The 24,072-nt window shown below is 35.2% G+C and overlaps 1 protein-coding gene across 1 annotated transcript in view; it reads left to right on the top strand.

The window, feature by feature from the left end:
* Nucleotides 1–14,067, top strand: part of HPGD (hydroxyprostaglandin dehydrogenase 15-(NAD)) — a 27,760-nt gene extending 13,693 nt beyond the window's left edge. The window contains exons 5-8 of the mRNA XM_009996006.1: nucleotides 2,293–2,389; nucleotides 10,206–10,282; nucleotides 12,675–12,838; nucleotides 13,929–14,067. Coding sequence (XP_009994308.1) covers nucleotides 2,293–2,389; nucleotides 10,206–10,282; nucleotides 12,675–12,838; nucleotides 13,929–14,067 — 477 coding nt within the window. The remainder of the gene's footprint in view (nucleotides 1–2,292; nucleotides 2,390–10,205; nucleotides 10,283–12,674; nucleotides 12,839–13,928) is intronic.
* Nucleotides 14,068–24,072: the final 10,005 nt, after the last annotated feature.

Raw genomic sequence — 24,072 nt, 5'->3', positions numbered from 1 at the left:
TCAGCAGGATGAGACACTGCTCCAGGGCATGATAGGACCTACACCTGCTCTCCACAGACACTGTTAACCCCTTCCTTTCCAAAATGTTTATGTACAGCCTATCATACGTATATGTTTAAAAAAAACCAACACCCACTCTTAAGTCTATTTTAATTTCAGTTAAGCTGCCAATGAGTTTATGTTCTGAACATATATACTTTACAGTAATAGTAATGGGCATTAACAATCTATTTCAATAGTACTTTGAAATTTACAAGCAACAAACAACATTAAACAGCACTTGACTACATTTATAACGACTCTGAAATCTTCCAGGACATGCAAGAGAAATCAGATTTAGCTTGGTATTTTACAGGCCACTGAAGACAGTTCTGAGAAAAGTTTCTGCTAAAATATTTAATCAATAACATTATTTTTATATTAATCAAAACTCTTTTAAAAGTATGTTACTTAACACAAACTTTCCAGGAGACAATTTAAAAATACCTTTTTATGGCAATTTTTTGTTTAAGAAAAGTTTAAATTGTTATTTTGAATTCTGAACTATTCCTATTTTGTGATTTTTTTATTATTTTTTTACACTATTCCAGGTAAGTTGTATACTGAAAATATATTTATGTTGAAAATACTACATAAAATGCTGCAGTTTTAGAAAACAAAAAAGCTGATTCTTCACCAAAAGTCCAATGTGAAGATGGTAATGATGTCTCAAGTTATTTTTTCTCTGTCAATGGGCAGTTTAAGTTCATGTTGCTTAGGCAAGGAACAAGGAATATTAATAAAGCAGGACATGCAGTCTTCCAAATCTGACTTCTGTTAGAAACAGTAAGCATGAAGGGCAACTGAACTTAAATCAGGACTTTTACTTCATGTGTGTTATAACACATATGTGTAAAATTATCGACTGACAAAACTGAAATGTAATACATGTCTCTAAATTATGGTTTCGGTTGGGGAATTTAGATAATGGAAGAAAAATACTTAATGTTCTGATTTTCAAAGTGTTTCTTTCCAGTACACCTAGCCTCTATCATTAGGTTTTAGTCATATACAGCTTATTTTTAATGTGGGTTTGTTTTGTTTTTTTTTTAATTTGGGACATTTCCTTCTCCATGGTTCAGTTCTGCAGACCTTCCCTGGGCAAAACTCTCAGTGAAATAATTGTGCACAGATGTGAACATACCTGTAGGGCCACTTCATCTTTTGAACATCTTAATTTATTTGTGTCAAATAAATAGTACTAAGCAGTAATGAAATATAAATTGAGTTCTCTTTTAAAAACGGAAGTAATATTTCCAGAAAAATACTAGTAGCTCAATCCTTTTGTTCATCATAAGTAGAAATCGTAAACTAAATGTGAACTGATTATGGTGAGAGCTAACAAAATCAGTAAATAATTACAAAACTTAACAGTAATGCAGTAAGATTGCAATATTTCACTAAAGTTACTCTCTGGGAAAAACTCAACCAGTTGATTCATTCAGGAGGTAGATAACACCTATTAATCCCAGCAGACATTCTGACTGCAGTAGGGTTCAAAAGCAGATCTTAAGGAATCAAGATTGTACAGGTCTCAGTAATATTTTCTTCCTCGACAATCTTTCTTAAGAAAAAAAAAATCACATGCTGTGGCTAATATGGTAACATTGTGCTCCACACCTCTTCAAATTCTTTTTTACCTTATCTGTATTTGTTTGTTTGGGTTAACCTTCTTTTGAGAGAAATGGTAAAATACTAGTAACTTCAGTCAGAAAAGACTACAGATTTTTAACATCCTGGGATCAGAAATATAATATACAACTTAATCCTAAAAAGGGATCTCATGACTTGAGCCAAATGGAGTTATAAGTGTCAGTGTTACCCTCTGATTCGGTCTGTACTTTTTTTTTTTTTTAGAGCTGTTTGGCTCAATAAAAAAGCTGGGAATTCATCCACCACTTATATCCTCAGATAAAGTGCGTTTTTAATCTGTAAATTATTTACTTATTTTGTACTTCATTTCCTTCACAGCATTTATTTCACATCGTAACCTTTTACTTTGATTATCGGTATCTTAATGAGAAAAATAACTAATCTTTTATTGTGTCTATGCACTGCAATTGTGCTTCTGAAGTTACTGACTTGCATTGCTGTCAAATGTCAACAGTGTTTAGAATCTTTCAAGTATACATAAGATCACTGGTAAAGCAATATAGGTTCAAGGCACTATGATTAAAGCAATACTCAGTTTTTAGAAGCTGATTTTAGAAACAGATTTTCAACATAATCTTCCCTTCTCCCTTCCCATATCAGACATCTGTAATTAGAGGAACATACCTTGGCATAGAATATATGAGAAAAGGAAATGGAGGTGATGGAGGAGTAATCATTAACATCTCATCTTTGGCAGGTAAGAATATTTTCTCTATAAACACTTTCTACTCATTGGTTTGTTCCTAAAACAAATGAATCATACTGATCAGTAACATTTTTTCTTCTTTCTTATGGTTCTTCCCTGCTTATTCCAATTTTGACCTCATTTTCATCATAACAAACCAAGTAATATCACGTGACCACAACTTTCTTTTGTTGTTCAATGAAAATTTCAGTAATTTTCTTAACCTACCAGCCTTGTATTTATAATCGTGAGTGTGATGTTAATTTTTTTCAGGTACTATTACTGTCATACATTGAGCAAAGCCTAACTAGCCTCAATTCATTATGCTTATTCAAGACTATTCAATAACACGGCTGAATTGAAACATGTACACCATGTTGTGTGTAAGAAACAATATATATATAGACCTAATTTTAATTCAGAGTTACTGATTATTATTTATATTATATTTATCAGTCATCCAATATGGAAAATCAGATAATATTTTTTTCACAGAAAGTGAGCAAGCAGTAGCAGGTCTTCTATTCAAAACCATAAGAGCACAGCTACAGGAATGATTAGACTGTATCTACTTTATTAAGACTGTCACACACCAGTTCTGTCCATGCTCCAACTCCTCTCAGATGTGATCTACCTTTGCTTGAGAAAACATACAATTAACACTCACATTTCATTGAGCTTAAGCGAGCGCATTCTTTGCTCACTACTTGTCTATGCTATAACTGTATTTCCATGTATTGGCTTAAGGATATGATTATATGGCTTCTAAGCCAGTCAGGGCTATTACTGCTCAATTGTGAGGCAGAATCCTCCCTTTCATGTAGGTGCACATGTTGCAGTGGCTGGGGTCATAGCAAAAAAGCACAGCTATGGGGAAATGGTAAATAGCAAATACCAGTTGGCTCTCTCCCTTCAAAAATTTGTGGGGAAATACTTGCATTCTCTCTTGTTTGTTTGAAGAGTCTGCAAGATCTTGCTGCTGTCAGGAAAAAATTATATACACCCTGGCTTACACTTGGATTGCCAGTGCTTTTTTTGGCATTCGTGCAGAATACCAAATAGTAGTAACTTTATTCTGTGGCATTCCTATATGTTTTAACAATGAAAAGGCAGTATGACAGCAGCAGCCATAGTTCCTGCACGTGAAAGGGGATTAGTGGCCAAGAGGTGTGAGTGTTCTGAGTACTATTAAACTCTCTTGCAAACCTTGGCTTTTATGATGAGAATTCCAGTTCTCTCTATTGATATAATACAAGTGGATCTTGAAAATCTGAATTAATATATTCACATGCCTCATATCAATGAGAGGTCCTTTATTGAAAGTGTCTATGTACTTTAAGTCAGCACTTGTGTAACACATTACCTACTCATGCCAGAAAGTTCATCTGTGTTGGCTCAAAGGGACATTTTATAAGGACCAAATTAACCTGAAGGAAACTGCTATTGCAGTACTAGAGGTCATCAACACAAGTAAAAGATTAAGCTTTTTCACAGAAGTGCTGATGCCCATGCAGTGCTTAAGACAGGGCAGAGGCAGCAAGTAGTTTGATTCAGTTTCTAACTAGTCTCAAACTAACACAAAATATTTTTTATTTTAAGATACAACACTTTAGCTTTTCTAGGTTTGGTAAGAGTTTATAAGAGCCATTTTGATGATTTGATCAAAACGTTCATTTATTTACTTACTTTTTTAACATTAATATTATGCCATAATGTTCCTGGGAACCTGTCAAAACCAAAATGTTCTTTACTTTGCTTGCTTTTACATAGCTTGCACCTAGCACTTGTGTCCAAGGTCTCAAGAAAAACACGTTAGAAAAGTTGCCTAACACTGTTTTTTTAAAATTTCTTTACTATTATTTGTGCTTTATGACTTTCCTTTCCAGCCTGTACATCTAAGTCTTGCTGTTTGTTCCATATATAAAAAGCAAACTGCCATTAGCTTGTTTAACCTTCTCTTCTAGTGTTTCCTTTTCTTTGAGCTACCTTCTGTTGATCATTAAACTTTTGAGTGGTTTTGATCCCCCCGTCCAAGTTTTAAGATTTTATCAGAGATGCTCTGCAGACAGCAAATGCTCTTGTGTCTTGCTGAGCAGCAAGAAGAGCTATATTTAGTGCTTATGTAACATTCAATACTCGCTTTATGCACTAATGAGTTTCCAGTTCTTCACCACGGGAATTTTGCCAATGATTTGAACTAGGGACAGAATCAAGTCTTTCAGTTTTATATTTCCAAACGCCCACAGAACTACTTCAATGCTTCCTATGAAGTGGATGCTTGAAGTGTTTTCATTCAGCTGGATGAAAAGCCAGAGCGTCCCTCCCTCTTTCCAGCATTGATTCTTCTTTTCTTCAGTGTCCACAAGACAGGACTAAATACAAAAAGGAGAGAAATACATAAGGACATACAGCAAGCGCCCATTTTCTAAGCCAGTGCATCTCAAAGCTATGAAACTTTCTTAATTTTATGGGATTTTTGCATTTATATCAAGAAGAAGTAATACCACTAAACAACTGAGAAATGGGAAATGCTGTACTGCCAACTTGCCCCCATAAAAGATAATGCCAACAGCTGCAAGATTTTGCATTGTAATAAACTTCATTTCAAATTTAAAGAGTAAAATGCTGTAAAATTTCTTCTCTAGGAGCCAGCTTGTCCTCCTCCTTTAGAAAGTTTCAACCAAAAGTAATATTTAAAGTACTCCTCACAGCAAACAGGCTTCTTTAGGACCTGTTCCCATAGATATTACAAGAACAAAGCTAAGCATATGCTTAACATCTCTGAGTGAAGGCAAGACTGTGTTGGAGTGAAGCAAAGGTGTAAAGGGCTGTACAATTGGGACCTTCTGTTCAGCATCATGAAAGAGCTTCTATTGCCTTCCCTTTCTAAAAAGGAAGATGCTAAGCAGGATCCACAGGAGTGAAGTCAGAAAATTTAGAAACCATTCACTAGAGACTCCACAGTTTAAAAAAAATAAAATAAAAAATAAAATAAAAAAAAAATCCTAAAAATTACACAGCTTAGAATTTTCCCTAGGATTTCTGTCTCCTTTGTTTTGACACAGACCACAGCAGTATGACTGACATAATGAATGTGATCTTGGACCCCCTCCATATTCTTAAGAATGAGAGAACCAACTCTCTCAACACTCTGTAGGACCACCATGCTCCTAGCTCATTTCTCTAGTTACATATCCACTTCTTCAAAAGAGGCTTTGGCATTCAAAGAACAATGTAAGCATATTCCATAGTGTTTATCCAGACTTTTGCCTAAGGAGATTTCCGTAATGTGGTTTGGAAAGACATTTAATTTAAATAAATATGGCTAAATCTTGTGATGTTATTTATTTGCAAGTATTCTATCTGTTGCAAGAGGCTTTGACAAGTATATCTTATAAAACAAACCTAATATAGAAAGGAAAACAAATTCCTTTGCTAATATTTCCCAAGATATGGAAAAGCACTTTTGTTTTGTTTTTAAATAGTTTCCATTGGTTTGCCAAAACTTAGGTTCCAGCCTTTTCACATATCTTTTTCATAAACAATTAAAATTTAGAGTTTTAGGATGCCACATTAGTGACATGTGATAGGATTATCAAATTAGTGAGAAAGAATTTAAATATTTAATGGAATACTTGCATCTTTTAATAATGACTATAATTGACTAAAGTATAACTGACAATACAGCTTAATCATTTATATCACACATAACTGTAGTGTGGAAGCCATCCTTTCTGATCAGCCCAAGGCTTCTGCGAGATCAACAGCCAAGTGAGAAAACAGACTTTGGTTCTTGTATTCTCTGTGCTACGCTTATCCAAACATGAAGTACACTATGCCAACAGTTAATGAAATTTAAATATAGTATCAAACAGAAATTACATTTGTCTCAAGCTTCCTAACAGTGCACCAGTGGAGCAAATAGGGGGCAGAAACGTCATCTAAAAGCTAATAAATCTTACCCAACAGAGAGTCAAATCTCCAAGGGCAAGTCGTGTTCAGTGGGAAGGCACACCTGGGGAAAAATGCTTAATTCTGTATTTATCAAAGCTTTTCACTGGCCTGAAAGGAAGTACTGGTTTCAGCAAAGCTTACTGATACAATTCAATCTTATTGATATAGTCCTCCACCTCTGATATTAATTTCTCAAGATGCAAATATTAAGACTATTGACCATGACAAATAAGCAGTTGCAGTGAGAGGTCTGACACCACGTCTCAATTGGTAATGAGTGGTCTTGACACTATTACAACACACAGATTAGAGTACAACAAAGGGCAAGAGCTGTCTCTGTCAGCCCATTAAGAACTGAGAAATTTTTTTTTTTAAAAGCACAGTTAATATTGGTGCACAAGATTACTGATGGTCAGCTTGAATCAGTGTTGGTAAACAAGAGTACCTTCAGTCACCATGAAATTATATGCAATTCAAAAAATAGTTCTTGATGAAGATCATTTTAGAGGAGAAGAAAGCTCCTTGTCCTTTTTCATGGAGCAGTTCGGTGATGCAGCAATATTCAGAGAATGGAAAAATCTGTGCACAGTTGCCTCCCCTTGCTGAGAGAGACTAAAAACCACATGCATCACTTTCCAGGAGTACACTGCACCATCATCATCCATTTGAACACCCTATTTTGTGCATAATATTCTCCAGTCTGTTTCACGGCTGTTTCACTTTGCATTAGATAATTAAATATGATGGAAGCAGCAAATAGAATCCAGATTTTCTAAAAAATTACTTCCTTAGCTAATCTGCTATGAACTCATCTTTGCTCTCTGGTTGAATAAATACTCAGGGAGAGCAGGATCAATGTCACACAATGTTTCATCCCAAAATACTAGCTAGCAGAGTCCCTAGGACACACTGCTAGGTAGAGGCTCAGCACTCCCCGGGGAAGAGGAGTGGCTCAGAACTGCAAATACCACACTGTGGTTCTGGGTACCAGCCTTAGGAACAAAAGTAAGACAGAATTTTCATATTTTTTTTTGTGAGGGATGCTAGGACTAGTCTTCATTATCACTGCTTTGGCTAAAAGCAAGTCAACTGATTTCTTCTTGGTTCTCCATGATACCAAAAAACCCCTAATTTCAATTAGAAAATTATTTGTTTTAATGTTTTGATTCAATAAAAGAGAATCATAGGATGCCAGGTTGGAAGGGACCTCAAGGATCATCTTGTCCAAACTTTCTAGGTACTACTATAGTTTATTTGAGATGGCTCAGCACACTGTTGTCACGCTGAGACTTAAAACTGTCCAATGTGGGGGAATTCACCACTTCCCTTGAGAGACTATACAATGTTTGACTGTCCTCATGTTGAAAAGAGGATTATTTGTTCTTCCCTTTCTGACTAGTTATTTCTGGTGTTTTTACATTCAAGTAAATCTTTGAACCTTATTCTACTTCATTATTGTGAGCTATGCCCTTCCTTTGTTTATGTCTTGATTTTGTTTCTCTTCTCTGTCAAGAAACGAGTAATTTGTCTTACTATGTTTAAAAAATAAAATTTAATTCCTCCTCCTGTGTCTCCCAGTAGATTTTATCTTTTGTATGTCTGTTAGCTGCAGCCTCATTGGGATTGTTGGGGGTTTTTTGTTTAAAATATGTAAAAATAATCAGGAGTTTAAAAAAAAAAAAAGTATAATAATATTTCTAGTGTGCTAATATTACAATGTTTCCAATTATTTGAAGAGTGGTGATGATCATCAAAAATCACCACATAGAGGTGTGGTGAAAGCCTGTGTTGTGTTCACAGCCCAGAGGAGACAACACAAAAATCAGTTTTCATAAACCAGGTTTTCAATCAGAAGTTATAACACATTAACCCAAGCTAAGCAGATAAATGCAAGTTTAAGAGAACAACCAGCTACTAGATTAAGTTCTTCACTTCCCACCACCGAATGGCATGAATAAGTGTTGCTTTTACTGGATCACCAACGTAGCACTTAAACTAAGACAAAACCTTGAAGCTGTTAGGGTTAGAATTAGAGCCTTGTGCCATCTTGGAAAGTTTTTTCCTTCAGACAAAATGGATTCCAGAGCAAAAAGCACATGCAAGCCTCTGGCATACATAATTTGGGAAGTGTATTCTTCACCTCCACTGAGATAAGTCACGCTCTTTCTTGATTATATCACTTAAAGAGATTAAATAAAAGAATTTTAAAAACATATCTGAGATACTAATTTGAATGTTTCCATTAGAATAAAATATTAATGCTTCACAATCAGCATCCAGTTTTACAATAGCACATCCAGGAACACAGACAAATTTTACCCTCTAACTCTAGGACAGGCTGTAGTTTGCTATCTACATGATGACCCTAGCTTGCAGGTGGAAATACAACAACCATGTGGACCAGTTCAGCTGTCATGTATGGTGGAAATTGCTGGCTAACAGGCAGAAAGGTTGATGCACTCATAGTCTCTCATCTCTTCTTGACCAGCTTTTTGCCATCAAACTCAGCCAATTAAGTTTTTTATTTTCCTCCAAAATCTCTGTTCTCTCTTCTTTCTCTACTATAATGATTTTATGCTCAACCACTCCCACTATAAAGGTTCACAATGTTAGCAAACTTTTTAAATTTTGGTTCTCCTTTTCCTTACAGAAGATAGCAATATTACCCAGGATTGTTATGTCTCTTTTCTATTTCCTTCTAAAAGTCTTCATCTTGGCTTTCCATTCCAGAGCAGGGCCCATTATAGGAGGTAACATACAATTAAATCCTTTCCAACCAATCTAATTCAATACAGAAAATGCTTCTAAAATCTTTCCTACCCACATCTCTGCTGTGACTTCTTTCTGCTTTCTGAAGTCTTCATCTTGTCATTCCATTCACAGTGTTTACTCACATATGTCTGTAGTCTCTCTGCACTGAGGTTCTGCATTCACTTAGTGTTTTTTTCCTTTTGTTTATTGCAAAATGGCTTCCCCGTTTCATTTGAATCTCTTAAAAGAAAACCCTATCACCTATGAAATATTACCAAAGTTTTGTAAGTAAAATAAACTTTACAGTGCTTCAGACGGTGTATCAGGTCTGAATTACTTTGTTTATAATGGCTCCTTTGAGCAAAAACCACTATACAAAAGAGTATGTATTTGTTCTGGTACTAACCACATTGTCAAATAAATACGTGGTAATAATATTGCCCAGGCGGATGTATTGGCTGACTGTTCTTCAGGCAGCTGTGCAGCACATTCAGTCTTATCTCTTGTGTTAGGACTAAGGGAAAAGTTTTATCTCAGGCTGAGTTTTGTTACTATTCCACAGAAGCAACATAAGGAAAGGATTAAAATCAGATATTATGTTTTGATACATTACAAAGATCATATTGAATCAGTTACAATAGTGAAAATGGATTTTGCCCCACCTTTTCCCACACTTCCTCCCTGAAATCTCTGTAAGTGATAGCACGTGTCCAGTGTACATCTCAGCAGCTAGGGTGTCTGCAATCAAAGTTCATCTAAAACACTTTAGATACTTTATATACTTCAACTACTTTACAGATTCATAGATGGCAGCTCAAAAATCTCATTCTTGAGTGTTTTCTTCCAGATCCTGTCCTCCATTTAAAGTCATACTTCATAGATACAAATTTTCCTCTTAGAAGTTATACTTTTTTCTTACTCTTCTTTTCCCTCTTTGCGATTCTATCAATCTCATATTTTTTCCAGCCTACAAAATATAATTTGCAAATTTTTACTAATCTATTTTGTTGCATCTCTATAAACCCATAATCTGTTTTTTACATTATAGACATACATCTGTGTTTAAGGTAATCTTAAATAGGAGTACCCAACATCCTTATTCAGCTACCTTTTTATTTTAAAGGACTTATGCCTGCTGCATTCCAACCTGTGTACTGTGCTACAAAGCATGGTGTGATTGGATTCACACGGTCAATAGCAGTAAGTATGTGTTTTTGAAAACAGTATCAGCAGCTCCTTGGGAACATGCTAGGTTTCTCATGTTCCCTCTCTATTGTCACACAACTGGAACTCATTTACTTAAAGAAAACAAACTGTTTGAAGCAGTGGAGGTTTCCTCCTTACACAAAGGGAGTCCAAAGATGGAATAAGTAAGATATGTGTGTGTTTATGACTGATTTGAGGTTTGGAGAGCATGGAAGAAAAATGTTGCAAAGTAGTTTAAGGGCAGTGGGTGCAGCCCAAACGACAAATTCTTATCCAAGCTTTAAAAATATTTTTCAGAACTTCATTCCAGTTATTTAACATTTTGCTTTCCTTATTTGTAAGTCAGGTTGATGACCTTTTTTTTTTTTTGTGATAAATAAGCACTAAAGTGTGCAAAGTGTCTTGAACACAAAAATGTTTACCATTATTTATTCTTACCAGATCTTAATACTCTGAAAATGCAAAATGACACATTCAGGATGTTAGATGCTATTTGACCATATAGTAAGTCTTAACCTCTGACTCCAAAATTTCCTTGTTAAACTGAACAAGCAGTAACTTGGAGGGAGAAAATATGGTTATTCTTTCATAGGCTAAGCTTAAAGTCTGCTCATATAGAGTTCAAATCAAATTTGCAGAATAAGGTACCTGAAATAATAATTTGAATACTTTACCCGTGTTTTATGCCGCCTCCCAAATAACTTCTTTTTAGATTAACCTAAACAGATTTGTTTGGATAAGTGTTGCATACAACATATCAGCCACAGCATGAACCTGACACCTAGTTTTTCAGTTCTGTGTTTTCATCATAATACAATCATCACCACTTAAGTTAAAAAAAAAAAAAAAGGTCTCTCAGAAAATCAGAGGAAATGCTGTCTCTATGGAATACAAGAATGCCAAAGAGAAAAAAAATAACAAGTATAGCAAATCACTCTAACTTTAGAAAAGGCAGTACTGCTTAATGTTGGGCAGATATGATACAAAACATGTAGGACTTCAGTTTCTTTTATCATACAATCAAAGAATGGTTTGCGTTGGAAGAAACCTCCAAGATCATCTAGTTCCAACCCCCCTGCACAGGCAGGGACACCTCCCACTAAACAAGGTTGTTCAAAGCCCCATCCAACCTGCTCTTGAACATTTACACTGAAGAATTTATTCCTAATGTGCAACATAAATCTTCCCTCTTCCAGTTTAAAGCCATCACCCCAGGTCCTCTCACTACATGCCCTTGTAAAAAGTCCCTCCTCAGCCTTCTATAGGCTCCTTCAATTACTGGAAGGCCACTATGAGGTCTCCTCAAAGCCTTCTCCTGTTCAGGCAGAACAACCCCAACTCTCTCAGCCTGTCTTCATTGGAGAGGTCCTCCAGCTCTCTAATTGTCTTTGTGGCCCTCTTGTGGACTCACTCTGAGAGCTCCACATCTTTCTTACAGCAGGGGCTCCAGAACTGGACACAGTACCCCAGGTGGGATCTCACAAGAGCAGACCAGACCAAAAGGGCAGACTACCGTAGCATGACAAGGACATTTGATTTTCACAATCCCAAAAGATTCCTGTTAAATGTTAAAAGAAATATAACTCTGTGTTGAACAATTATGATTATTCTTGGATGTATCATTCATCAAGTACAGTGCCATCACTAAGAAAGTCCATCCAGCATTCAACATACACTTGGATGCTGATCAGACTTTTTTGCTACACACACGCATTGGTAGCGGCAGAAATGAAGAGTCCTACCACTCCCAGAACAATTTGTGCTGCTTGCTTTCATCATATTCTTGAACTGCTTCCTGAAAAAAATCCTGCTTCTTTCCTGAAGTTCACCGGGACTTTCTCAACAGAGCAGCTGGAAAAGTTTAGCATTACAGTTCTGGGGGTAGAGACCAAATCCTATTTCTGTTCATGTGAGTGAGTTAAATACAATCTTAGAGTTAAAACTTTATTTGATTTGAGACAGTTTCCTTTAAATAACAAAGTTCTGTAAAATTGAAAGCATACATTTGGGAGATTTTTTTTTAACTTGGTTTTGCTTATGAGAGTTCTGTCATCACCCTAAAATACTGTCAACGACATGCCAAGAATACTACTAACAAAAATATCAGAAAAAAAAAAAAAAACAAACAGCTGCATGGAAAGAAGAGTGTTGATTTCTTGCAGAACTGTTCTAGCAAAACATGGTTTTTGCTAGTAATCTAGTAAGATTACTAAAGAAAATGTGCTTCAAACTCAGTTGTGGAAACAAAACAATCAGTAGTAATAAAATTTGCTTACTAGGCAACGCTGAGAAGTACTTAGTGGTAAATCTCATTCTTTGAATAATTACTCACACAATACTGTTCTAAAATGTTGATGACAGACGCCTAACTTGTTCTCTTTTCTAGTTAGCTGCTAATATGGAAAACTATGGTGTGAGGCTCAACACAATTTGTCCAGGATTTGTCAACACACCGATTCTTCAATCAATAGATAAAGAAGAGAATATGGGACAATATTATTCATATAAGGATGAAATTAAAAATATGATGCAGTTCTATGGCGTGATGGAGTAAGTCAAGTCAGATACAGTGGGTTTCTGCCTTTTGTTGATGAAGAACAAGCACACACAGTAGGACTTTCAACAAAAATATATTAAAAGGGAAAAGCTGCCTCAGATAAAAGTCTACCAAATGTGTTATCCTATATACAAGGAACAAATGGCAGATATCTGAGGTTATTTTAATTATCACCTACATAGTGGTATTTCCCTTTATGCATTCCCTCTTCCCCACAAAGTGCAAATCAAATTACAAAGATGGTGTATTAGTTTTTAATAGCCCTTGGTGTTCTTTCATAAATTTATTTAATCCAACTTGTTGTGAGATACAGCATATATCATTTGTATTGAATTTCCAAAAAATTGGGAAGTGAATCAAAATAAAAATCAGACCAAGAACTGACAAAACCAGAGTACACTCATAAAAGCCTAGAAGCAATGATGGTGGATCAGATCAAAGAGCTTCCTAGTCCATTACAGAATTGCCAACAAAGGCCAAAAGCAGACAACTAGGAAAGAGGATGAGAATAAAGACAAGCACAAAGTGATACTTTTTAAACACTTTCTCAGTCTCTATCAATTAGCTGCTCAGATACTTCTGAGAAAAGGAAACTGTAAGTCTGTGTTGTTTATCCCATCCTTTTTCATACGTAAAATATGCTCCACCTATTGAACGCAGCAAATGGCACATGACAAAATTCTCCTTATGGTAATTTGTGTGTCAGTCCTGCTACAGAAACAGGATAAATCAACAGCAAAGAGCTGCAAAGGGTTGTGTAAGGATTAGTTCTGTCCATTGCCCTAACAAAGAAAACTTTGATAGGAAGCTCAGTAGCAGCAGGATGTTCACAGGTTAGAGTGAGCAAATGATGATTTTTAAAGTTGCCCCTTTGGGTTGTATGTCCTGATTGAGGAGACTGATTTTCTCTTCTGAAAAACTCATGCTGCCTCTGCTTTTATTGAAAATAAATTTGTTCGAATACCAGACTGTTTCATTTTCAGGGTATATAGATTTATACTGAGTTTCTTCACTTGTCCTTTTTATGTGTTCTATTACATCATTATTGTAAAATAACAACTTTTTTTTTTTTTTTTTTTTCAGCCCATCAATAATTGCTGAGGGACTGATAACAATTATTGAAGATGATACCCTAAATGGTGAAGTTATGAAGATTACAGCATCCCAAGGGATTCATTTTCAACAATACAGCCAAACACCTTTTACATCATCAAAGAGATAAATAATGGTTTAATGCTAATTATTTTGGCTTTATTTAAATATAAAATATTTTTAAAGAGTAATTTTTTGAAAAAAATAAAGGTTAGTGTTGTATCTAGAGCAGTAACAGTGTTTAAACATTCCCATCCTAATAACAAAGAAATGGACAAGAAAATCTGGTGTGGGAAGATGTTACTATCCTATTTTGATTATGTAAGGACCAACAATAGTATTTCTTCAGTAGAATAAACACACCGTTTTGAAGATTTTTTATTATGTAGTAATAGGAGCCAGTTTTTTTTCCTTCTGGTAGTTCTCATATACATACTTCAAGTGTATTTTAGAGGACACTGACTTACTTAATATAATTATTTTCATTATGTGTCTACTTATTTACATATCAAATTCTTCAGACCAGGAATTCAGTTTAGGAATGTTGCACACAAAGGTGCCTATAAGGAGTTAAGAATTTACTTTTCTTTTAGGAAATAGCAAATAGGACAAGAAGCAAAATATTCTTTCCTCATTCGTATATATTCAAATTAATATCACAAAAGAAAACACAAGTTTTTATATTCTTGGATTTTAGCTATTTATAAAATAGTTCAGAAATATTTTTGTTTTCTTTCATAGAGATATATATATATATATGAATTTTCTCTCTCTGTATATACAAGGATAAATACTTTGGCATTGATTGAAATATCTGCTTACTCACTAAATCTCATTTTCTAAACCTTTAAATCTAATTTTTTGCCTTGATTGATTAAAACCTCCATTAAATCCTGAACAATATGGATTTTTTTGTGTTTTATACATGTCCATTTGATATCACCATACATTTTCTTACCTGTCATATAGTAGCAATGAAAATAAAAAATTAGCTTACTTCCCTCCTGGGCACCATTGGACCTCCTGAATTCAGGTCAATCCCCAGCTACATTTATGAAGTAAACCTCGGTACTCCATGGGTTACATGCCTGACAAAAATAAATTTGCACAAGGTAATTTGTTTAGGTTCATAGCATAGCAAGATTTAATAACTCCTGGGAAAGCTGGGAAAAGTTAATATTTATCCTCCTTAGGAGTACTGACTTTAATTTCACTGATGTAAGCATTGTCTTCTTCAGCATTGTAACTAAAAGAGTAGAAACACTAATATTTACCTTCTGTGGAGTTCAAGGAGTAATAAGACTGTGAGAAAAAGAAAAGCAGCAGACACACACACCACCTTCAATTACTCATCATTCTCCTCCTGCCTCATTTTTAGATATGTTAATGTTATTTTTGCAGCCTATTTTGAATGCAATGATGCTAGCCACAACAACAGCATCCCTAAAAACATCTGCATATCCTTCTGGACTAACAGCTACTCTCTGAGTTGATCGAAGAATTTCCTAATACATGAGAGAGTACTGCAAAATATGTGGCTTTATCTAGGTCCTAATGTTGATAATCACCTACCTCTGCTTCTCTCTTTGTTAAGCAGTATTTCAATGTAGCTTCTAAACAAGGGAAGGTTTAATAATAATAGCATATGCACACTGTAACTAGCAATCATCACACTAAGACAGTAACTCAGCAGCTTCTCTTAATAATATACTTCAAATAAGGATGGTAATACTGTAAATGTCTGTATGTATATTGATGATATTGTTGCCTTGACTGCTCTTGTTCATCTCTACTCCTTGCAGCCCACCAAAAATACCTGTTATGCAGGGAGAGTTGAGTTTTCCAAGAAAAATGAAATGAAAGAATATGTAATTTAAGAATGTTAGTGATAAAAGGCCAGAATTCCAATGTTAGGTCCCTGAAGAAAGAAAAATAGAAAGAAATGTAAAGGTAATTAGAGCTAATCACTTTAGACATTGTACAATTAACTTGTGGTATTGCATTGGTACAAAATGCTAATTCTGGGAATTGGCAGTATTCTGAGAATGAATTAATAGAATGATAGAATGATTTGAGTTGGAGGGACCTTCAAGATCACCTGGTTCCAACCTCCCTGCAATGGGCAGGGACACCTCCTTCTAGACCAGGCTGCTCAAAGCCCCATCCAAATGGGCCTTGAACACTTCCAGGGAGGGGAATCCCATTTTTGTGGTATATCAATAGTCACAGAAGACAAAATCAGATTAAAATATACAATTAGACTCCAGGACACCTGGAAATTCTGAGCCTATAACTGGAAAAGAATTAAAGCCATGACTTTTTTTTCTATGTATAGGTCTTTTTGCTGGATTATTTTTGTAACTCAAAGATAGTTTCAAATCAAAACCAAATAAAAAACTTCATGAAAGGCAGAGACCGCATTCACTTCCACATCATAATCCAATGAGCAAGTCTGTGAATGCAATACATGCTCATTTGATCAAATAAACATTTATACTAAGATAAACCTCAAACTACTAGCACATCTGGAACCCCCCTGAAAGAAACAAGAAAGTAACAATGAAGTAAAACTCGTGATGCAAATGATCCTAATAGGAAAAATAGCCATCAAATTTCTACCTTTTAATTAAAAAAGAAGTGCCCTAAACCAAATACTAGTTTTCTAGTTTCGGTTAGTCTGTATTAAAGCACATCTGAGAGTTTTATCTGCACAGGAAGAACAAGTCCTAAATATGTTTTGGAAAGGTTTCCTGTAAGACTTCCCCCCAACCTTTGGAAGTCTTCCAGAAAGCAAGAAAAAGAGCATATGTTTGATTTACAGACAAATAACCAGAGAGAGAGTGGCTAGAAAGATGAGTTAAAGGGAGAAAGTGAGCTTCATTTCTGCACAAAGGCTGTTTTGAAACTTTGTCTTCATTTTGAAGTCTTGACATAATTCCAAGACTTAATTTATTTTGCCTGGGAGATCATAGTTTTTAAGATGAGTGTTCTAGTTTTCTAGGGAAACTCAGCCAAAAGGAAAAATAAATATTTTAAATGAGTGATAGTAATTGCATACAACATAAAATGACAAGTAATAATCTAGACTCATATAATGATCATTATTTGTAATGAACATTCAATTCCATGTTTACTTTTCAGTGGGTCTTTACCTTTCAAATAGGAATCTTTTAAGGGTAAAGCATAAGTATTACTAGTATTCAGTTTTTTCAGTGTTTATGGTCCTATATGAAAGGCCAAATCGTAAGGTATTTCAACCGCAATATGACATGACAGTGTTGATTTATTTATATTATTTAATGCTTTGATTCAAGCAAATATTTTTTTAAAGGTTTGGAACCACAGTCATCAACATGATTATGTGGATAACACATTATATTCTCTACAGTTCAGAAGGACCTGGACTTGACTCGTACTACGTGCATCATAAACTCATATGCATATCAGTTTTACTATTGAGGGGTGATCCATGCAGTAGTAAGTCCTCTTTATAGATTCCTTAAATTAAGGAAGTCCTGATATGAGAGACTAGACCTCTTCCTCTTGTTTCGAACATAAGTTTTGCAAACAACAAACCCCAAATAAACTTTAGTAAAGCAAAAATCTGATTTCCACTGAACTCTTGAATATGGGCCTAATCTAAAGGAACTGTACTAGATATCTAATGCTATTGCTTTGGGCAGGATGGGGCTCTTCTGACAGATAATTATTTCCTTCCTCCAGTGTTGAACTGCTCTAAACTTTCTACAGGATGATTCTCCAGCTTGAACTTCCCTTTTAGCTAAGTCTATTTGCTTTGCACCAAGAGATGCTGACAGTTTTCAGCTCTGGCTCCAAGAGCCCAGATGGTTCAATGAAAGTGAAGGATAATATCATATGACTTAGATTTTTATTTTTTTTTTCCTCCAGTACAAGAAAGAACAGTTTAATGTCAGATCAAATTTGTAATTGATACTGAGAGGGACAGTAAATAAGAAGAATTATGCTCCTATTCTGGAGGACAGTAAACAGCAAGACAATAGGTCAGGTAAAAAATTTATAAGATGCAAAAAGGTGAAACTTGAAACATCTTTGAAAAAAGTATCCCCATCCTATTGTTTATGTAGAAGACCATTTTTATAATCTGTGAATCAAATCTAAACCTGAATGCTTTCTGACTTGTATACCAATACAGTCTAATGCACTATTTCCAGGGATTCAGAGAATAAAACGAGAATCTTCACAGTAACAAATAACCCCATTGAAAAAAAAAAAAAAAAATTCAAGCAATTATGCTTTAAGCAGTGAAGCATTTGCAACAGTAACATATCCAGCTGCTTTTATTTATTCAAAAGCTCTTTGCTAATTCACTGCTGGCATCTGCTGGGCAAACCTTACAGAGATTATTACCACTGCAGGGCAGAATTAATGTCTTGCTGCAGAATTGCACTTTTTAGCTTTTACTTTCATCAGGGACTTCCTAGCCCTCCTGCAGAAGGGAAGCCACACAGGACAGGATAAAAACCTCGCGACAGATCTGACATCTGGTCCAGGATTTCTGGATGGTGTAAGGCTCTATATTTAGCCTCATGAAGCAGAAATTCATTGCAATGACATCCAAGAATGCAAAAGATCTATCTAATCCCTTATCTATCAGGACCTTGCCACCTCCTTCTCTGCATCTTCCCATTAGACTGCCTTAAACACAACATTTCAGCAGTGAACTACACTCCAGCTACACCAAAACACAACTGCTCCTGTTCAGCAGTCACCAAGAAGCTATTCGCTTAGGATATCACACCTTTCACTGATTTTGACACAAACTGTTAAGGGCAGTTTATTAGCTCACATGATGATCTCCTCCACAGAAATGGCCCAAGGTAACTCAGCAGTATTTTTCTCTGCAACGCATGCTTCCCTCAGCAGCCACAATCTCGAGAAACTAAAGAATAGAAATAAAGGCTCTCAGTTACACAGCTTGGAACTCTTATGACATGAGAACAAGCACACTTCTGCCTCTTTTCAAAAAAAATCCTACACAGATGACTTTGAGTGCACTTTCCCACAGCTGCAAACAAAGCCCACAGAAGAAAAAGAGGAAATAAAGATGTTTTTGGAACATAGGAATGTAAAAATCTTCAGAAATACAGTTGCATTTTAGTTCATCTAGCCATTCCTATTTACATAAATGACTGACACTTTAGAATCTGGTAGAGCATTTGACCTTGAAGATGTATTGCTGCAATGAATACTACAAGCATTTAACTTCACAGACATATGAATGCTTCAGTTCTCAAAAAAGACCCACAGATGGGCAGAAAATACTGAAATCTCTGCCACTTATTCTGGAACAGCTGTTGCAAAAGTGAATCATCTTGCTTGTACAAAATCCTTCTGGCAATTTCATTTCAAACAGAAATAGCATTCCTTTTTGAAGCCTCTTTCTCCTCTGCATTTGTAAGGCTGTTTAAATACACTGCCCTCAGCAATGCTTACAAATTAGCTGATGCTTATCAAAACTGCTGCTGGTTTTTTGATTCAAGATTTACTTTTCTTGGTCTGTATTCATTTTCCTAGAGGAAGAACAGTACATATTGACTTTATAAAGGAACTACTACACTTTCACTTTTACACCCTCTATATTTTTGTTATATATATATATATACATATGCACAGATGTGTATCTCCATATACATATCTATCTACACACAGAATACACATACAATAGAAATTATCTTTTTTCTAGAGCAACATACACTATTTATGCATGTACTTGAAGATAATAAACTTTCTAAAAGTTGCAAAGTATGATTTTTCAGTGATGTTCATCTCTCAAACCTGTTCTGTTAAGTTCACAAAATATGCTTAAAACTATATAAACTACATTTTATTGGGCAGGTTTTACCTAGCCTAAGTCCAATTTGCAATTTCATGCTTATTGTTCCTGAGTTACATCAAAATTAGATTTACTCTTTAATTTAAACACTTACCTATTAACTGATGTATACTTTTTGACATACTTTATATCTCTAAAATTCCACATGCTGAGGCAAAGCTATTGCCTTATCTGATACAATATCTTAGACACTATTTTATACGTTATCCTAGATGGAGTAATTACACATTTACTGAAATGCTTGTGATTTTATGCAGTGGACATTTCCCAAATATTTCATGACAATGTCATGGCAGGAGGACTTTTTTTTTCATATGGGTTTTTCTCCTCCTGGTGTCTGAGCTGGTAGCATTTTTTTTTTACTTGTAGAAACGGAAGACAAAACAAAACCCAACACTTCCAAAAAAAACAACTTCCCCTTGAAAGTTACCCATTCAAAGTGCAATGGCAAGTAAAAATGCAGGAGAGCAGAAAAGAACTCTCCACTGAGTTCACCAGTGAGTTTTGCCTAAAGAAAGTAGGTAATTATGTTACAGTGTGGCCAAAACCAAAACTGTATTCAGAAGGCCCTTATTTGGAACAGGGTTCCTTAAAAAATCATCAAATAAATAAGCTGAGTAGTCTCTTTATTCCTTGTAATTTCTCATTATGCCTAATGTGTCAGTTATTTGAAAAAAAACACAGAACATAAGTTTTCCATAAATTATTAAGTTTGTACTCTTAAGCAGAAGTGAAGATAAGAAATTATTTCTTCCAGTATAGAAATATATGCATGTGATGCAAACTCTATGGCCAAAAGAGTAAGATTAATTTGTATGAGCAACAAAGAGTCTGTATACATATTGGTATGAATAGTAAGGTTGCTTTTTGGCCACTAATCTTCTCTCAAGTTATCATCATACCATAAACAGTTGGAAAAAAATATTTATATAGCTAAAGAAGAAAAATGGTTCAGTAATCACTCTTCATGTTGGAATTAAATTCAAACTTCATTTCAAAGGAGAGTTTCTTACAGCAATTGACCATGTAATTATGTTGGTAGCATAAATTAAAAAATTACAGAGTGCCAACAAAGATCTGTGGTGTCTGTTTCACAGAGTGGAGACTAAAAACATATTAGACTTTGTTAACGACATTTTCTATTAGTGATAGCTTGAAAAGCAAGCATAGTTATTTAAGTAAACTGAAGGTGTTTAATTTCTGTAAATTTCAAGCCTTGTTGCTGCATTTACAACAAAGTATTTCTGTTCTCAAATTAAATGGAACTTCAGCATTGAAACATTTGTAATTTTGCAGAAACATCTGTATGTAAAGTAATACTTGAAAATGCATGTTCATCTTCAGGGAAGTGCTTAGATTCCTTGCACTTCAAGGAGACTGAAACCAGTGTACTAGTCAATTGGATGAGAGTCTAGCTCTGTGCTATAGCCAAAAAGTCAAGAGATAGCATATAGCACTGAGTCCTTAACTGCATGCAAGTTCTGTGAGCATGGAGCTTTCCCACTTTGCCAAATCTTCCTGTGAAGACAAAGCATTTTGGACAGCACTTGTAGCCAGTGGAGGCAAGAACTATGCCAGAATCCCCCAAAGAAACAAACTGGAATTTTCTGCCTCACTCCAATGCCTCCTGCATGACATTGCTCTCTGCCTTCTGGAGAAAAGTGGCCTTTGTTAGCTGTCTTAGTCTCAGTTAGCTCTTTGCCTCCAGCTTGCCTTCATTTCTGGATATTTAGAGAAACATTCTGTTAAAAGTCATTTTTGTCCTACCCCAGAAAACTAAAGTTCATCTCCAAATGTAAAAGATTACATCTTCTGAGCTGCACAATTCTGTACAAAATGCAGAATAAAGTGTTAATTTACATGCACTTGGATACTAACTAATGGTAAATGCTGCCCCAGAGCATTGACAAACTGTCAAGATTTGCTAATGAAAATACACATAAACTGAGACGTCACATTCAGTTTCTAAATGAAATGCCAATGACAAACCAAACTGACCACAAATACTGTTTCCTTCCTCTTCAGGGAGAGGTGATGGAGTCCCCTGTTCTTGAAGTCAACAAACAACATTCTGGAAGAAATGAAAATAGAAAGAATGAGCTGTCATGAGACTTCACTGTCATGGGTGCAGATTAGCACAAATCTATCTATAAACACTGTGGCATTAGAGTATGGTAATAATTCTAAATCCTCAATATTTTTAGAGATTTTCTTAAGGGGCTTGCCATCAATTAAGCAAGCAATTTTATGCTAGCAAAGGTATCCTCAACAAATATTAATACTTAACACTCATCACTATTGAACTCAAGTATAAAGTGGCAAGTATAAACTTCTATAAACTGGCAAATAGCACTTAATAAGCAGCATAACTACACTCTCTTGGAAATTGGCTACCTTTATAATATTATAAATCTGAGGAAAGATCTGACCCATGGAATGAGTTAACAGTTTCTCATAATTTAGTTTACTTTTTTTTCCTTGCATGTTGTTATTTTTTGTATATTTAAGACACTCAGAATGTATGAACAGGCCTCTAATCATCTGCAAAGCAATCTATGCTACTGATCCTCAGTATTTGTCTGATATTCAAAGTCAGGTTTTGTAGGTGATCAGCAGTTCTGACAGTGGTGTTTGGCACAGGAGCTGGAGTCTGAGTTCCAAAGTAGAAATGCAGATTACACTAATACAGAAAGGGAATGCATTTTGATTTGCAAACCTTTGCTTTAGATCTAGCATTTATTCATGTCCGATTAAAACTCAGACTACATACAACTAATATAATTGGACTTCTAAAGCCTACTCTAATTTTTCAACTCATTAGTAATGTATGCATTTTGATCAAATTTTCACTCTCTAGTAATTCTTTAAAGAATATCTTTGAAAGTGAGCTGCATAAGAAGTTCTGTGATTAGACAGATTCAAACCAATTCAGTAGCTTTGTTTACAGGGCAGCTGCCAAGACTTGAGTCACTAAGTCAGCCCTTGACATGCCCACTTGTATAACTTGTATTCTTTGGCAGCATTTGAGGGTTTTGCGTATCTGTTGTTGGATACATTACTCCACTCACATATAAAAAAAAAAAAATTAAATGGAGTGATAAATTTGTATGAAATTAGTTTTAAAACTGTACTCATTAAATCCAGTGGAGATTAGTGTATTTTCTTACATCCTGAACCACCCTTTTACCTGGTGGCCAAAGAAAGGAGAAAAACTTCGATGTGGTAAAAAGTGCCATGTAATCACACTTTTGATTAGAAGAAAAGCTTGAAAATCCACCACAGTACTGTATCTTCTCTGATAGCAGACCTTGGTAGATATACCAAAAGACCAAGCTCAATCAATTAATCCTGTCAACTTTAGCCTGCTGCATACCAACAGCCACTTTCATATCTGCCTTACTCCTTCTCTTCATCTACTTGATAAAATTTGGGAAAGAACATGAGAAAGAGCAGTAAAGTTAAAGCACATTTGTTTGCTTTTTAGGCTAAAGTTGAATGTAATACTTAAAAAATTGGTCTCCACCATTCCTGTTCCACTATTTTCCTGCAGTTTTCACACTTCTGGGAGTTGATCCCTAACAAAGTGGCTTGAGAACAACAAAAAACAACAAATGTTTTGAGAGATTATTTGCTTTACTTAATCTAATGTCAAGCAAATGGTTAGGCTTTTAAATCAACAGTTTTTAGTCCCATAGACAACATTTCCGTTCTGGATTAAAAGAATTTCTAGTCACTAACTGTTTTTTTCCTCCTAAAACGGAAGTTCATCTAGTCGAACAACCAACTCTTATCAATTTGATGACTCCAGCATCCTCTTTAGGTGGTATAATACAATTCAATTTCATATCAGAATTTAAAGCCTGTCAGAGCTTGCTTAGCTGTTCCTATTTGTCTTTCTCTGGAAAAGAAAGGAAATGTTTTGTTTGCTTTCTTGTCTCGTTTTGGCTTTGAGGATTCCAGGGGGCCAGGTTGAAATTCAGAATATTAATTACCTTGTATACCATTACGTCAATATGATCTGGAGGAAACAGATTTTTCTGGGTTTCCTGTTCTAAATTACGTGGGTTAGATTCAGATAGAACATTTGATAGTTGAGGACTGGGGCCTCTCTACGTGCAATCAGTTCTTCCTTATCTAGTAAAGCATTGTTTTTAATTTCATGTTCTGTTAGTGCCAAGCTGAAATGATATTTCATTATTATTTCTCATATTTGACCTTTCCATACCTACAATTTCATGTTTTTACACTTTGAGGTAGGGT

The sequence above is a fragment of the Chaetura pelagica genome, unplaced genomic scaffold, assembly GCF_000747805.2.
Source record: "Chaetura pelagica isolate M959 unplaced genomic scaffold, ChaPel_1.0 scaffold142, whole genome shotgun sequence".
NCBI lineage: Eukaryota > Metazoa > Chordata > Aves > Apodiformes > Apodidae > Chaetura > Chaetura pelagica.
Note: the sequence above shows the minus strand (reverse complement) of the source record. Positions and strands in the feature narration are given on the sequence as shown.